At 41.2% G+C, this 17378-nt stretch overlaps 2 protein-coding genes across 4 annotated transcripts in view; one reads left to right on the forward strand and one right to left on the reverse strand.

The window, feature by feature from the left end:
* Nucleotides 1–469: 469 nt before the first annotated feature.
* Nucleotides 470–5435, reverse strand: mrpl14 (mitochondrial ribosomal protein L14). Of its 2 annotated transcripts, none has more exons than XM_014157948.3 (3): nt 5340–5435; nt 4995–5104; nt 470–1146 (listed from the first exon to the last, which is right to left on the reverse strand). In XM_014157948.3, exons 2-3 carry the CDS (start codon nt 5066–5068, stop codon nt 780–782), a joined length of 441 nt encoding a protein of 146 aa, XP_014013423.1. In that variant the 5' UTR covers nt 5069–5104; nt 5340–5435; the 3' UTR covers nt 470–779. The 2 variants fall into 2 exon arrangements, with proteins under 2 accessions (XP_014013423.1, XP_014013424.1); XM_014157949.3 differs by having other exon boundaries at nt 5345–5408.
* Nucleotides 5436–5681: 246 nt separating this feature from the next.
* The window catches only part of LOC106578786 (mechanosensitive cation channel TMEM63B), a 97677-nt gene continuing 85980 nt past the window's right edge, over nt 5682–17378 (forward strand). For both annotated transcript variants that reach the window (XM_045702296.2, XM_045702297.2), the window contains exon 1: nt 5682–5958. The gene's annotated coding sequence lies outside the window, so the exon portion shown is untranslated. The remainder of the gene's footprint in view (nt 5959–17378) is intronic.

Genomic DNA, 17378 nt, shown 5'->3' on the forward strand with positions numbered 1-17378 from the left:
GTAGTGCCTTGCTCATTCTACACAACATATTTCTATATGAATGTGCCTTGCTCGTTCTACAACATATTTCTATCTGAATGTGCCTTGCTTGTTCTAACATTTATATCTGAATGTTGCATGTAGCGGAAATGTCCTCAAGAAAGGATACAAAAAGTTATTAAAATAACCGGCATTCATTTGGGAACAAAAAGTTAACTACTGTAATTACATAACATGCAGAGGGGAGAAATAATTCTTAGTGCCACCTGTTAGAATGAACAGTAGGCTGTGATGAGCATATTTCAACTAGATCCTTGAGTTGGACATTTTCCTGGACACCAAAAAAAAAAGGCATAGTCTTGGACTACATACTGTGGAAGATTAAAATTAAGATTCTCCATTGAACTTGTTTTATTGTCCAGGACAACGCTCATCTGTGTCCGGGAAACCGGCCCAAGAAGTACACCGAGGAATAATAAAAAGATGCTCATTTGAATGATGTCAATTTTATTTATCAAAACAACATAAATGACATGAGACTTCGTGGAGAAAAAGGGTCTGATTACATTGACAACAGGCCATAACATGGTTTCATTACCAATAACATGTGGAGAGATTTCCGTTGGCTAACATAGGGGCACACAGCCGAGTTAAAGTAAAAAATGTTCACTTAGTTATACGTTGATTTCAATGGGAGACTACGTGAAAATGTGTTAGGAATCACCCCCATAGGCTTGATCCTGTATGAGGACATGACAGCTGTCATCACAACTATTAACGAAGGACCTGCTGTTACAGTACTACACAAACCTGCTAGCGATGGCTAACAGTTTGGAATAGTCTCCTTCCATTTTGCGCAAGTGTGTCGGTAGTGGAACCTTAATTCTAGTTCCCGTAGGGTTACCATTGTCTTCAATCAGGACAACATTGTTGGAGTCAAAACGCGGGTTCATCCGCTCTCCGGGCATCTTGTGGCCAACGATAAGAGCTTTTTTCTTCCCTCCCTTGATGGCCAGTAGAACGCGGTCGCCCACCTTGCCCACTCCATTCTTGGTGTACACGTGGATGACTCTAGGGGAGCGGTGCCACGGGGTATTACCCAGTGGACTGTTGTCAACTACACGTACCCTGGTCATCTTCTGGATGGCTGCGGCGGCTGCTGACACACTACGAGAGAGAGAGAATATATCATAAGAATATAGTCACTATGGCCAAGACCACAAGTCATTGAAATCACATACACATGTTTAGCAGATTTTAATGTGGGCGTAGCAAAATGCTTGGTTCCTAGCTCTAACAGTAGCAACTAACAAGTTAAATAATGGAATATAGAAATGTTAGGACGAGCAACGTCAGAGTCCAGAGTCTAAATATGTGTGTATGTATAGACTGTAAATGGACAGTACATGGTAGAATATGTATGTAGCACTACATATGAGGAATAGTATATATATACAGCAATAGTTGAATAGGATGAGCCTTGACTAGAATACACTATATACATATAAAGTGGCTAAAACAGTATGGAAACATTCAAGGAACCAGCGTTCCGTTACTCAAAGGGACCAGTGTTCCGTTACTATGTACACAGGGCAGCAGCCTCTAAGGTGCAGGGTAGAGTAACCGGGTGGTAGCTGTCTCGTGACAGTGACTAAAGTTCAGGGCAGGGTACTGGGCGGAGGGCCGGTTAGAACCGTGTTAGGAATCACCCCATAATTCAAATACAATAAGACTGATTGTGCACGTCATGTAACCTCGTGCACAGAGAAAAATGTTTGGCCTTTCATAACAGATGACTGGACATCAGGCAACTAGCAGATACATAGCTACAGATTGGTTGTATCACATGATCTGGTGTACAAAGATTTTTGGTATCCATTACTGGGCGTTACTGGACAGGGGGATACCTAGTCAATTGTCCAACAATGTATTCAACTGAAATGTGTCTTCTGGATTTAACCCAGGGAAGATCATTTCTTTGTAAGTGGGCAAACGTACAAAATCAGCAGGGGATGAAATAATTTTTTCCCCCACTGTATAGTACCAGTCAAGTTTGGACACACACTCATTCCAGGGTTTTTCTTAATTTTTACTATTTTCTACATTGTAGAATAATAGTGAAGACATCAAAACTCTGAAATAACACAAATAACCCCCCCCCTTAAAAGATTTAGATGCACTATTGTAAAGTGGTTGTTCCACTGGATATCATAAGGTGAATGCACCATTTTGTAAGTCGCTCTGGATAAGAGCGTCTGCTAAATGACTTAAATGTAAATGCAACTAATCCATTGCAGAGGCATAGACTACAAGACAATTTATGATTTATTCAAAAAATGTGTTTGGAGGCTCAATATTGAGGGTGTGACTCAATTGAGGAAACTCCAGAGGCCAAATCCAGCTCAGTACCACATTGCCATGAGCCTCCCAAATGTAACGATGCGGGGGGGGGTTCTGTATAGCTCCGCATTGACATGATTGGTTGGCGGTAGGTGGGGGCGGTACATCCTGTATAAACACAAACTCACTTCCTTGACAACAGCTCTGCACTGCTCCGTGAAGCACAATAAGTATGAATACCCTGATTTCTGCTGAGGCCGTATCACCGTAAATACTGCACGTCCAATGCTGACATCGGATTGACCGTGCGCCCAGATGCACAATGCACTTTTCCTCTCCAGAATACACTTCTCTCCCGCCAATTTATGTACATTCATTGTTTCATAACTTCATTGTGTGAATTGTTTGCGTTTGATTGTTAGTGGATATCAATTCCCCATGACATTTCACCAGTAGAACATTTACCCTTCATTCCTAATCTAAAATGTTTGTTACAGTCTTATTTGAATGCATTCAATATGATTCCAGTCTTCCTGTTCTCATTGTGGGAGTGAACACAATGGTTTGCAGAGTGCACAACCTATGCTATACTTGTGAGAAACAAGTTTTGGTTTATTTAATTCCATTTACGAGTTCTGTCAATTTAGTCATTGTCTTTTGTTTGGCGCGCTCCTGTCAATGTTGTGCAAGGACGCGTACGCATAGAAGTAGTCCTAGGCTCCCTGGCCAGCAGGCAAATGTAGGCGTATAAATGTGCACATTTGGGGATCTGATAGTATTTCTGTTTGGCTTAACGCCCCACCACTAATGAACTGTGGAGCTTCTCAAAGTAATGTTGTTTTCTTCACCTCAAGTAAACAAAGTCTGTTTTTACATCCATTGAGAATGACAATAGTTCCTCAATGTATTTGAAAAATCTTTCCAGCCCTCTCCCTTTGGATAACCACTCAGCGTGAAAGGGAACAATGTCATGCTCTGATCCAGTGGAAACATAAAATAGGCTTCTTATCAGAGCTTGACTTGGACTGATATAGGTTCCAGTACTTATTTTGGGTGCTGGTACTGTTTATATTTAGGTGCAGGAGCTCCACAATACTTTTGAGCTAATATTCTATAAGATGGACAGATGCTCAGGCAGTAGAATGTGAGGTGGCAGTACTCAGCTCCGGTGAGCTCCTGCCCAAATCAAGCACTGCTTCTTATCCCTTACGCAAGTTCGCTAGTGCAAGCTTTGGGCCAGACCCAAGTTAATAGTTGATACAATGTTTCAAGTTCATTGCAGACAGGCCATGTGTAGCCAATGTGATTTATAGTTTTTTTTTTTTTTTTTATAAATCTGGATATTTTCTACCTGCAGGCTGCAATGTTTTTATTTGTTGGCTTTATGTCAGCTATGTTTACATAGTTGGCAATAGAATTTTGATTAACCACATGACAATGATTTTGACATATGAAGACATCATTATAAAGTAAATGAAACGGTTTCACAAATGTGCATATGTGAACCATAACTGGCATGCAGATCGGTAGGAATGGTAAGAAATTGGCATTCCATATGAGGAGGAAGGTCGCCGACTCCTCGTGTAGCCTATTACCAGCCACTTCATGAGAGTAATGGCAGAATCTGCGAAAGCCAGCAGGAGTGGGAGGAGAATAGTTGGGTCTGGATCTCTGGCGCCCTCGAGGCATCAAACCATAAGCTTAAAGCATCAGACAAGCTCAGTGCATATAGTTGATTTTATTAAAACACATAGGGTATTTCTATATATGTAAAAATACACGTTTAAAAAATTTGAGCAATCGATTGGTTGAAAGAACAGACGACTTTCGGTCTACCAAGATTGTTTTTTGTTGGGGATGTAATGGAACTGAGTCATGATCAAGGGCTACGCCAAACAGAATCTGGCCTTGCAGGACGTAGGTGGGGCAAATCTCCTTTAAGCCCAGGAATCAGCCATTCACCAGCTTTCAAGCTTAATAATGTCAAAATACGTTCGTTATTCAAATATGGAGTTTTGATTAGCAAATATCGTCATTTACTGCCGCCACAGCCGGTATGTACTTCCAAAAAAAGTCTAAATAAACAGAGAAACAAATAATCATTTTCGGGACCTACAATTTATTGAGCTGGTGTAGACTTCTGACCTGTACATGGCATTAAGGTTAGTGCTATCGAGGATCCTTGGGAGGTGAGTGATCAGAGGTGCAGAATAGGCATTTTTAGTTGCTTGTAAATCTTTATTTAGACCTTTTTTAGATGTGCATACCGTTCATGACGACAGTAAATGACAGTAGTTGCTAATGGAAATATTTGAGTAATGAACGTATTTTTAATATTAAAGCTGGAATATGTAACTTTTTTGGTGACCCACCAAACGGACATAGAAAAATGGAGTTATAGATTGTTCATTAGCATTGAAAGCAAGTCTAGGAAGTGGTAAATCTGTTCTGTGTGCCATTTGTGTTTTTAGGCCGGCATTGTAAATAAGAATTTTCATAATTGACTTGCCTAGTTAAAAGGTTAAATAAAAATTCCCGTTCATAAGTTTTGTTTTTGTAACTTTTACTATTTGGTGTACAATCTGTGTAGGTAGCAAATACAATACCGTGTGCGACAGGGAAAGCAAGTATACACAATGAAGGCAGATAACTTATATATCAAAACAAATTGTCACCTGAAAGCCTTGTGATGCGTCAGTGATGACAGTTGGGCGAGGAACCCACTGCATGATCTTGAAATAAGAGCCATGGATGGACCCTTCTTATTATACCTCAGAGGTCGGACCTTGTGAGAAGAGAAGAGGTTAGCTAGCTATTCATGCATCGTTTTGCCAATGGTCAGCTAGTTAACATCGCTAGCTAGCTATCTAGCAACTGAACCGACAGACATGGGTTATTAAAGCAAGTTTCAAGTTAAAGCTACTAATTTCGCTATGTCTAAGCTTTACCACGTCGTATGTTTATGTATGTAGCTACATGTTTCCGACTTTCGCTAAATAAAATTGAATAATTGCAGCTACCTTACAAGCGAGCTAGTTAGCAACTTTTTCAAGAGCGCTCCATAGCAATGTCAAAACGTCATCAAACTGCGACCCAACTGATTACCAAACGCTGTGGACCAAACGCGCACTTCATTTCTTATATATTTTCTATCTTCTGATAAGAGCTTTTTGTTAGTTCATAGTCGATACTTTATAGATGATAGTCGATACCCATTTTAGTTGATCACTCATTTAAAAAAGGGCCATGAGCAAATATATATTGTAATGTGTCATTAATAACGCACTGGGTGACGAATCTGTTCTATGTGTCCTATGTCTATGATTTTGGTACGCCCTGTTCATTTCAATGGGGTACGCACCTCGCCTCATCCGATCCAACTCTTCTGCCTTGGTTAGCTGCTGCTGTGCTTGTAACTGGCTAGCGGTTAGCTACTAAGCTCACTGCTTAATCGTGTTTTTTTTTTTTTACGAAGATCGAAAGAGTGCGTATGATTTTGGAGGGACTATATTTTATTTTCTACCGGGGAATCATACAAGACTTGGATATAATACGAAGATTTTGGCCGTTTGGATCGTGGTGTGTGGAGCTCGTTTGTCTTGACTGGTTTGGGAAAATCCACTGCCTATCAAATAACAGGTAAATAAATCACAGTCATTCACAGTTAGCTTGGTAGCTACCTAGCTAAATCGTAAACTGTTATTAAAACGTTTATTTTTGATAGAAATCTAGCAAGCTACTGTCTAGCTAAACTAGTTAAATTCGTGAAATAGCACGGTAACGTTAGGTTACCAAACGAGGTAACTAGATATACCATCTCCAGCCTTGCCATGCTAACTATCTACAATATCTGACAGACAAAATGGGTGAGAGGTGTTTTATGTTGACTAACGTTACTCAGTGAGAGAGTAAACAGAGAAAGACGCAAAAACAGGCTCAGGATTATTGTAATGTACATTAAATCAACGTGTCCTTAGTTATAGCTAACAATGCCATCGATGGCCAAGAAAGGCAGCTACAGTAACGTTATAACCTAAATGAAATAGGGCAATGGTTTGGAAGATGGCTCATCTACAGATTAGTGATGATAATAACTAGCTAACACGGCCTAATTCTTATAACTGAACAATGTTCACACACTGGTTTCGTCTTGTGCTGCTACCGTTACCGTTTACTCGGTGTGTATTTATTATTAGTTTCATTATTAACTACTTGTTTTACTTCTCTATTTCTCTATTTTCTTTTTCTCTCTGCGTTGTTCGGGAAGGGCCCGTTAAGTAAGCGTTTCACTGTTCGAATACACCTGTTGTTTACGAAGCATGTGAATAATTAAAAATGTTTATTTGATAACAATGCGTTTTATTCGTCATTGCAGAGGCCCAACCTGTGACAGTTTCGCCAGGGTCCCCATAGTGACAGAGAGGGGAAAACCGTACCCAGGCTGTCACCCACTCATGCTATGGGAATGCTCTCTCAGGCCAACGAAGGAGAGAATAGCTGAGAAGGCTACTATAATTTTAGTACTATTTGCTAGTGAAACCAATAACAGATGTAGCCGCAGGAAGTGTACCTCTGGTCCAGGGCATTAGTGCGGCTTTTTAATGCTGAACATTCCTTCACTAACACCCAGGACCAGAGCTTCTGAAGCCAATTCCCCGATACAGAGGCTGAATATGAGACGGCCTGGGCTCCCCAAACTCCTTGCTACGGCCCGTCCACGGACATTTAGTTTATTATCCGCAATGACTCTGGATTTGAGTAGCTCCCCGACGATTTCTAGAGTGAAAATCCGTCTGATTTGTCCTAGAAACCGGTGGGTTGGGCCAGAGACAGAACAAGCGTGGGGTAAAAGCGGCGTTTTGAAAACGTACCATTCATTTGCCTTTGATACTCTGCATTGTTAGAGATAATCAACTCTCCGATTACATTGTTTTGTCCAACACCCCTACATTTTGACTTCAATGTAGCGAATCGAGCGCACTGCTCCTGGTCCTTTCCAACCTCTCTGCTAAAAAAACACTCCATTTATTAAAATCACATTTTAACCAACACAATCTATTCTTGTGACTACCTGGACTTGGTTTTGAAGTATTTGGTTTTGAAATATTGAAACCAAACCATATGATTTCAATGAAAAGTATTTTCATAAACAAGAGGAAAAGGTGACTGTAAGAAGCGCTCATCATTTCAAATAAACTACATGTCATATTAAACAGCATATAAACACTCTAAATAAACTACATGTCATATTAAACAGCATATTAACACTCTAAATAGGCTACATGTCATATTAAACAGCATATAAACACTCTAAAAAGGCTACATGTCATATTAAACAGCATATAAACACTCTAAAAAGACTACATGTCATATTAAACAGTATATTAACACTCTAAATAGGCTACATGTCATATTAAACAGCATATAAACACTCGAAATAAACTACATGTCATTAAACAGCATATAAACACTCTAAATAGGCTACATGTCATATTAAACAGCATATTAACACTATAAATAGGCTACATGTCATATTAAACAGTATATTAACACTCTAAATAGGCTACATGTCATATTAAACAGCATATTAACACTATAAATAGGCTACATGTGATATTAAACAGTATATTAACACTCTAAATAGGCTACATGTCATATTAAACAGTATATTAACACTCTAAATAGGCTACATGTCATATTAAACAGTATATTAACACTCTAAATAGGCTACATGTCATATTAAACAGCATATAAACACTCTAAATAGGCTACATGTCATATTAAACAGCATATAAACACTCTAAATAGGTCAGGAGCCAGACAGGGAGCCTAAGAAGGAACGGAAATTAATTATTTAGGATATATATTTTTTTCAATTATTTCAAGGCTGTATAGCCTACAAGCATTGTGCTACACCCACAAATACATCTGCTAAACATGTGTATGTGACAAATACAATTTGATTTGATTTACAAATAAATATATTGTGATCCATTTCAGGCTGGCAGAGACATTAAGTGCTCAGCATGTGAACAGTTGTATTAAATCATTCTAGTTGATAAGTTGCACATATAGACTGTGATGAAAAAATGAAAAAATTCCTTATTAGCCTCCGTCTACTGTGCCTTTTTGAATTTATTTTTAGAAACATGAGTTTGACCAGAGTCTGTGGCTTCAGGCTCATGCGATGGTACCTGGAGAGCAGGCCAGCAGCGGAGATTACCCTGTCAGCGCCTGCAGAGCCACTGGGGATGTTAAACACCCTTTCAGCGCCTGCAGAGCCACTGGGGATGTTAAACACCCTTTCAGCGCCTGCAGAGCCACTGGGGATGTTAAACACCCTTTGGGCCACTCTGGGATGTGTAGTTTTTTTTCCTCAATTTTTCTGTAGGCAGGTCTAAAGGATTTTAGGTAAAATAACTATCAAAATGTAGGTAATATGCCTTGCCTATTGGGCCCAAATCAATAATGGCCTATTGTGTGTGTATATAGATAATAGAATGAAAATGAACGGAACTTTTAAGAGATCCCACTTTTTGTTTATAAATACTGCCACTGTGACATACTTATTAGCGAGCTACCCACTTTCTTTTAGCATGTGCATGTAGTGTGTATACCGTCATGCTTTCAGATACCTGTCTTTTCAACTTCCACAATGATTCTTTAGTTGTGGACACTACATCACCACACTCCCTCTCTTGCTCTTGGTCCTCATCTTTTGTAAGTCACCTTGATTTTTCACTAGTGTGTTTTATCAGTTTCTTTATGAAAATATTTAGTGAACTCTGTGACAGTAGCTAAAGCAAGGGGCTATAGCAGCACACAAGTAGACTACAGATGCATGCTGGGCCGGGCATGCCCTGAGCTCGTGAGGTGAGCGCTACTGGAGCGAAATTGGAGCGGGCGAGAAGGCCGACGCTCCAACCTTTGGTGAAACTCGCTCCAAGCTCCAGTCAAATTGGGCACGTTCCACTCCTTTCTCCACTCTGCTCCGCTCACATACTCTGCTACCGTCTAGCAGATGGAGACTGATAGATGCTGTTTATCTCCAGCCTCATCACTAGCTGGCTACAGCCTGGTACTCTACCCTGCACTTTAGAGACTGCTGCCTCATGTATATAGAGGAGAGGTCGACCGATTATGGTTTTTCAACGCCGATACCGATTATTGGAGGACCAAAAAAAGCTGATACCGATTAATCTGCCAATTTTTTTTTTTTATTTTATTTGTAATAATGACAATTACAACAATACTGAATTAACGCTAGCCATTTCACATCGGTTACACCAGCCTAATCTTGGGAGTTGATAGGCTTGAAGTCATAAACGGCGCAATGCTTGAAGCACAGCGAAGAGCTGCTGGCAAAACACACGCAAGTGCTGTTTGAATGAATGCTTACGAGCCTGCTGCTGCCTACCACCGCTCAGTCAGACTGCTCTATCAAATCATAGACTTAATTATAACATAATAACACACAGAAATACGAGCCTTAGGTCATTAATATGGTCGAATCCGTAAACTATCATCTCGAGAACAAAATGTTTTTTCTGCTACCTCTCCTTCGACAGCACGTGAAGCAGTGCACAGTTTGACTAGGCTGCCTGTGGTTGTTTGGCATGCAAAATGACTAATTCATCAATGACTGTCAGGGTTTCTGTTAGCTGGCAATTGACAGCTTTTTGCCCAATTACATTTTATTTATTTTTTTATAATTATAATAATTGAAAGGCCAATAAATTAAACTGTTGCCGGGCAAAATTACTGCAAGGAAAAAATATCTAAATGAAAAATAATGCTTTTTATTCATAGACTGGCATTTCCATCAATGTAAATACATTTGACCTTCATGCTTATTGGTCTATAGGTCAATTTGCAGAATTATAATTGGCCTGTTTTGTATTTTCATTAATCATCATGTATCTTATTTATCCAATGTAACTATCACATGTGCACAGCATACAGAGCCTATTTTGAGAGGGCTTTCTCCTTCTCAGCTGCTGGAGTAAAACGTGCTTTTATAAGCCCATTCATGGCGCAACAATTATAAATGCAATTGCGTGCAACATTTAAAAAATATATATTATTTTTATTTCTCAACTGGTAATTGAAGCACGCATCCTCTCAAAATGGCCGGTCAATTTTAAATCCTCCCGGTCACGTTGTCTGGCGCCACATTTTCCTAACGGAAACCCTGGTCAGTTACGCGCTTAGTTCCACACTGAAGGAGAGGTGCTTAGTTCCACACTGAAGGAGTGGAGCTTAGTTCCACACTGAAGGAGAGGTGCTTAGTTCCACACTGAAGGAGAGGGGCTTAGTTCCACACTGAAGGAGAGGGGCTTAGTTCCACACTGAAGGAGAGGGGCTTAGTTCCACACTGAAGGAGAGGGGCTTAGTTCCACACTGAAGGAGAGATGCTTAGTTCCACACTGAAGGAGAGGGGCTTAGTTCCACACTGAAGGAGAGGGGCTTAGGTCCACACTGAAGGAGAGGTGCTTAGTTCCACACTGAAGGAGAGGGGCTTAGTTCCACACTGAAGGAGAGGTGCTTAGTTCCACACTGAAGGAGAGGACACATCAGTCAAATATGAGGTATTTTCAGTAGGTAGATAGTAATATGAGCTAAACATGTTAGTGAACTGACAATTCTTACCGTATTAATCGATTTTTCTGACCGACGTATACTACATTTGGATCAGTTGTTAACCACGGACTGATGCACTCATATCTTAACATTTGAATTGGGAACGGCGCGGTGAATCGTTACTTCCCTAGTTATTACCATGAGAGATAACACCTTGTAAAATGCATACAAACGTCCATCCCTTTGGCTGAGAGAGAGAGAGCTACCAATGTTCTGCTTGCTTTTACAAAAGTTTGATGAGGCTTGCTGTGGCTGTAGGGTCTTTTCCTCTATCTAAATCGGACAAGTTCGAGATAACATATTGTTAAAATACAAGCTTCCAACCCCTTTTATCTGTGACTGGGGAACAGCTGTTTACTGCTAAAGTTCGACTTAAAAAAAAAAAAAACATTTGAGGTCTGCTGTGAAGATCATATCAGACCAGACCTCTGTTAGAAAACAGTTCTCAATGTTTCCTCTCACTGCTGTACTGTTGCTGCCTGCAAGGCTTTGTTTACTGTGACTCCATTCTCCATTGTGTAGGAAGACACAGCTGTGAAGATGGGCCGTATTCATTATGGTGCAACGGAGAAAATACGTTTTGCAACAGAAAGCAAAAAAAGCGAGTGTTTATTGGTACAAGTTAAGACTCTCCCTGTTTTAGCCTGTTTTCTTCAAGCACAGCTAGAGCATTGGAAATGATTTGAAACACTTTGAAGCCAGGTGTTCCGTAATATCAGTCAGTTTGCTTGGTCATATATAAACATGACCTAATCAGATCATTATTGCTGTTCCAGCTGGCTGACAGGTGTTAGGTAGGTCATGTTAAAAGGGGTATGTGACTAATGGATTACATTTAGAAAGTAACCTACTCAACCCTGATTATAAGTAAATAGTGAGTGACGTTCATTACTTCCGGATATTAGCCTATTATAGACTGAGTGTACAAAACATTAAGAACGCCTGCTCTTTCCATGACAGACTGACCAGTTGAATCCAGTTGAAAGCTATAATCCCTTATTAATGTCACCTGTTAAATCCACTTCAATCAGTGTAGATGAAAGGGAGGAGACAGGCTAAAGATGGGTTGTGTATGTGTGCCTTTCAGAGGGTGAATGGGCAAGACAAAAGATTTAAGTGCCTTTGAACGGGGTATGGTAGTAGGTGCCAGGTGCACTGATTTGTGTCAAGAACTGCAACGCTGCTGGGTTTTTCACACGTGGGACGCTTTCGACACCTCGTAGAGTCCATGCCCAGACAAATTGAGTCTGTTCTGAGGGACAAGGGGGGGGGGGGGGGGTGAAACTCAATATTAGGAAGGTGTTCTTAATGTTTTCTATACTCAGTGAATATAGGTACATCAATTTAGCAGCTAGCAGGTGCCAGTAGAGGGACAATCAGGGTTGGGGTCAATTTAAATTAAATTCAGTTGCTGAAATTCCAATTCTAATTCTCTGCAATGCTTTTCATTGTGGAACATTTAGAATTGGAATTTGGTTTACTTTCTGAATTGAATGGAATTGTAAAGGAATTGAATCCAACCCTGGAGACAATAGCCTCTCAGCAAGTGAACCAATTCAATAACATTTTATGATGTACACAGACCCATTAGACTGTTTGACAACATGTCATAGTTGAAGTTATGAGTTGGCTGGCTGAGAATTCCAAGATTGAAGACAAATTTCTAGGGCTCTGACGGTCATGGAATATTGGATAACTGTTTTAAATAATAAATAACAATAAAAAAAACGTCTTTTAAAAAAAACGTATTTTCTCCTCCGCTCTTGACCGCATGTGCTGCCATAGAATGAATAGAACGGCGTCGCCATTCAAGTCAATGATGGCATAATGGGTTGACTGGTGGCTATTGCGAGTGTACCGATAGAAGCAAAGCAGGAAGTGTACCCATCAATATGTGCTGTCGTTTGTTGATTCAACTTAACTGACATTACAAAACATACATTCCATTGCATGGGCCACATCACCATCATTTGAATGAACATTCTACATTACCATGGAAATGATTGCATCACAATACCAGGCAGCCATTGTGAGTGGACCCATGAGTTTACTAGCCACATTTCCAGTGTTAGAGGTTCCAAGCCTGTTCTATTTATTATATTTCTATGTTTACTGCTGTTGCATTGTGTGTGTGTGTGTGTGTGGGGGGGGGGTTGTTTGCTACAAGACTTTGCTTGTTTCAGCAAGGAGCAACAAAGCTTCATCATGTTGTTAAGAGTCCATGTTACCACAGAAATGGACTCAACCACACCAGTGCCCGGCTGTCCCGTCTTCAAATTCAATTCAAATCAAATTTTATTGGTCACATTCACATGGTTAGCCGATGTTAATGCGAGTGTAGCGAAATGCTTGTGCTTCTAGTTCCAACAGTGCAGTAATATCTAACAAGTAATCTAACAATTCCCCAACAACTACCGAATACACAAATCTAAAGGGAGGAATAAGAATATGTACATGTAAATATGGATGAGCGGCATAGGCATGGTTCAATAGATGGTACAGTATATACATATGAGATGAGTAATGTAAGATATGTTAACATTATTAAAGTGGTCAGTGATAGGAGTCTATGTAGGCAGCAGCCTCTCTGAGTCGGTGATGACTGTTTAGCAGTCTGATGGCCTTGATAGAAGCTGTTTTTCAGTCTCTCTGTCCCAGCTTTGATGCACCTGTACTGACATCGCCTTCTGGATGACAGCAGGGTGAACAGGCAGTGGATCGGGTGGTTGATGTCCTTGATGATCTTTTTGGCCTTCCTGTGATATCAGGTGCTGTAGGTGTCTTGGAGGGCAGGTAGTTTGCCCCGGTGATGCGTTGTGCAGACCGCACTACCCTCTGGAGACCCTTACGGTTGTGGGTGGAGCAGTTGCCATACCAGGCGGTGATACAGCCTGACAGGATACTCTCAATTGTGTATCTGTAAAAGTTTGTAAGGGTTTTAGGTGACAAGCCAAATTTATTCAGACTCCTGAGGTTGAAGAGGCACTGTTGCGCCTTCTTCACCATGCTGTCTGTGTGGGTGGACCATTTCAGTTTGTCTGTGATATGTACGCCGAGGAACTTAAAACTTTCCACCTTCTCCACTACTGTCCCTTCGATGTGCATAAGGTAGTGCTCCCTCTGCTGTTTCCTGAAGCCCACAATCATCTTGTTTGTTTTGTTGCCGTTGAGTGAAAAGTTGTTTTCCTGACACCACACTCTGAGTCTCGTCATTGTTGTTGGTAATCAAGTCCACTACTGTTGTGTCGTCTGTAACTTTGCCGAATACAGCAGGTGTAGACCTTACAGTGAAATGCTTACTTACGAGCCCCTAACCAACAAGGCAGTTTAAACACGTCCTGGTAATCCGTCTGGCCCTGCGACCTTGTGAATGTTGACCTGTTTAAAGGTCTTACTCACATTGGCTGTGGAGAGCGTGATCACACAGTTTTCCAGAACAGCTGGTGCTCTCACGCATGTTTCAGTGTTATTTACCTCGAAGCGAGCATAGAAGTAGTTTAGCTCGTCTGGAAGGCTCGTGTCACTGGGCAGCTCTCAGCTGTGCTTCCCTTTGTAGTCTGTAATAGTCAGAGCCGGTGTAGTACGATTCAATCTTAGTCCTGTATTGAAGCTTTGTCTGTTTGATGGTTCGTCAGAGGGCATAGCGGGATTTTTTATAGGCTTCCGGGTTAGAGACCTGCTCAGAGTCCTGCTCGGCATCTCTAGCCTTTAGCTCAGTGCGGATGTTGCCTGTAGTCCATGGCTTTTGGTTGGGGTATGTACGTACGGTCACTGTGGGGACGACATCGTCAATGCACTTCTTAGCCAATGACTGATGTGGTGTACTCCTCAATGCCATTGGAGGAATCCCGGAACATTTTCCAGTCTGTGCTAGCAAAACTGTCCTGTAGCTTAGCATCTGCTTCATCTGACCACTTTTTTTATTGATCAAGTCACTGGTGCTTCCTGCTTTAATTTTTGTTTATAAGCAGGAATCAGGAGGATAGAATTATGGTCAGATTTGCCAAATGGAGGGCGAGGGAGTGCTTTGTACGCATCTCTGTGTGTAGAGTAAAGGTGGGCCAGAGTTGTTTTGTAAATGTTTTTATTTTATTTATTTATTTATTTATTTCCCCTTCTGGTTGCACATTTAACATGCTGATAGAAATTTGGTAAAATGGATTTAAGTTTCCCTGCATTGAAGTCCCCGGCTACTAGGAGCACTGCATGGGTGAGCGTTTTCCTGTTTGCTTATGGAGGAATACAGCTCATTCAGTGCGGTCTCAGTACCAGCATCAGTCTGTGGTGGTATGTAGACAGCTATGAAAAATACAGAAACTCTCTAGGTAGATGGTGTGGTCTGCAGCTTATCATGAGATACTCTACCTCAGGTCAGCAAAACCTTGAGACTTCCTTAGATATCGTGCACCAGCTGTTATTTACAAAAATACATAGTCCACCGCCCCTTGTCTTACCAGACACCGCTGTTCTATCCTGCCGGTACGGCGTATAACCAGCCAGCTGTATGTTGATAGTGTCATCGTTCAGCCACAACTCCGTGAAGCATAAGATATTACAGTTTTGAATGTCCCGTTGGTAGTTTAATCTTTCTCGTAAGTCGCTGATTTTATTTTCCGAAGATTGCATGTTTGCTAGCAGAATGGAATGTAGCGGGGTTTATTCGATCGCCTACGAATTCTCAGAAGGCAGCCCGCCCTCCAGACCCTTTTTCTCCACCTTCTCTTCACGCAAATCACGGGGATCTGGGCCTGTTCCTGAGGAAGCAGTATATCATTCACGTCAGGCTCGTCAGTCTCGTTAAAGGGAAAAAAGGATTCTGCCAGTCCGTGATGAGTAATCACGGTCCTGATGCCCAGAAGTTATTTTCGGTCATAAGAGACGGTAGCAGCAACATTATGTACAAAATAAGTTACAAACAAAAAACACAATTGGTTAAGGATATGTAAAACGTCAGTCTTGTTCCCCAGCGCCATTTAGTTCAGTTATCTTTGCCTTCTTGGGTACAGGAACAATGGTGGCCATCTTGAAGCAGGTGGGGACAGCAGACGGGGATAGGGAGCGATTGAATATATCCGTAAACACACCAGCCAGCTGGTGTGCGCATGCTCTGAGGACGGGGCTTTCAGTCAGCTGTTCGTGGGGGAAAAAATGTTTTATTGTTAACTGTTATGATGGTTCTTTTATTTTCATGGTCTTCCTCCATAACCGTATGGTAATTGTGCCAGCCCTACACATTTCTAGGCTGATGATAATCTAGAATAGGGCTGAATAGGAGCTATTGGCCTTGTGGGTCAATTCATAGCCTGTCAATCATTTAAGGACATCAACACTACTGCTGTACAAAGCTAGGTCTTGAGTTAACCTAGTAACACAGAGGTTTATACCACAAAGCAGGATCAAGGAGTTAACCTGCTAACTTGCCAACAGGCTGCTACAGGTTTATAGGTCTACAGGTTTATAGGTCTACAGGTTTATAGGTCTACAGGCTGCTACAGGTTTATAGGCCTACAGGTTTATAGGTCTACAGGTTTATAGGTCTACAGGCTGCTACAGGTTTATAGGCCTACAGGTTTATAGGTCTACAGGTTTATAGGCCAACAGGCTGCTACAGGTTTATAGGCCTACAGGTTTATAGGCCTACAGGTTTATAGGTCTACAGGTTTATAGGCCTACAGGCTGCTACAGGTTTATAGGCCTACAGGCTGCTACAGGTTTATAGGTCTACAGGTTTATAGGTCTACAGATTTATAGGTCTACAGATTTATAGGCCTACAGGCTGCTACAGGTTTATAGGCCAACAGGCTGCTACAGGTTTATAGGTCTACAGGTTTATAGGTCTACAGGTTTATAGGCCTACAGGCTGCTACAGGTTTATAGGTCTACAGGTTTATAGGTCTACAGGTTTATAGGTCTACAGGTTTATAGGCCTACAGGCTGCTACAGGTTTATAGGTCTACAGGTTTATAGGTCTACAGGTTTATAGGTCTACAGGCTGCTACAGGTTTATAGGTCTACAGGTTTATAGGCCTACAGGCTGCTACAGGTTTATAGGTCTACAGGTTTATAGGTCTACAGGGTTATAGGTCTACAGGCTGCTACAGGTTTATAGGTCTACAGGTTTATAGGCCTACAGGCTGCTACAGGTTTATAGGCCAACAGGCTGCTACAGGATTATAGGTCTACAGGTTTATAGGTCTACAAGTTTATAGGCCTACAGGCTGCTACAGGTTTATAGGCGTGGTGAGTAGTAGAAAGACAATAGTTTAACAGTTTTGAACAAATTAATTCCCCCCCCCCCCCCCCCCCACCCCAATTTGGAGAGAGATTTTGTAATTATTTTCACTTACTCAGCTAGCTAGTTTAGCTCAACAACCTGACTCCAACAGAGAGGAATGCTATTTATGTTAGCTAGCTGGCTA

Source organism: Salmo salar, chromosome 19, assembly GCF_965601325.2.
Source record: "Salmo salar chromosome 19, fSalSal1, whole genome shotgun sequence".
Classification (NCBI taxonomy): Eukaryota; Metazoa; Chordata; class Actinopteri; order Salmoniformes; family Salmonidae; genus Salmo; species Salmo salar.

Coding starts and splice junctions, on each gene's coding strand:
- mrpl14 (XM_014157948.3), bottom strand. CDS start 5,068: ATGGCTCTTATTTCAAGATCATGCAGTGGGTTCCTCGCCCAACTGTCA. Junction 1,147..4,994: donor ACGCATCACAAGGCTTTCAG/GTGACAATTTGT, acceptor TCTCTCTCGTAG/TGTGTCAGCAGCCGCCGCAG.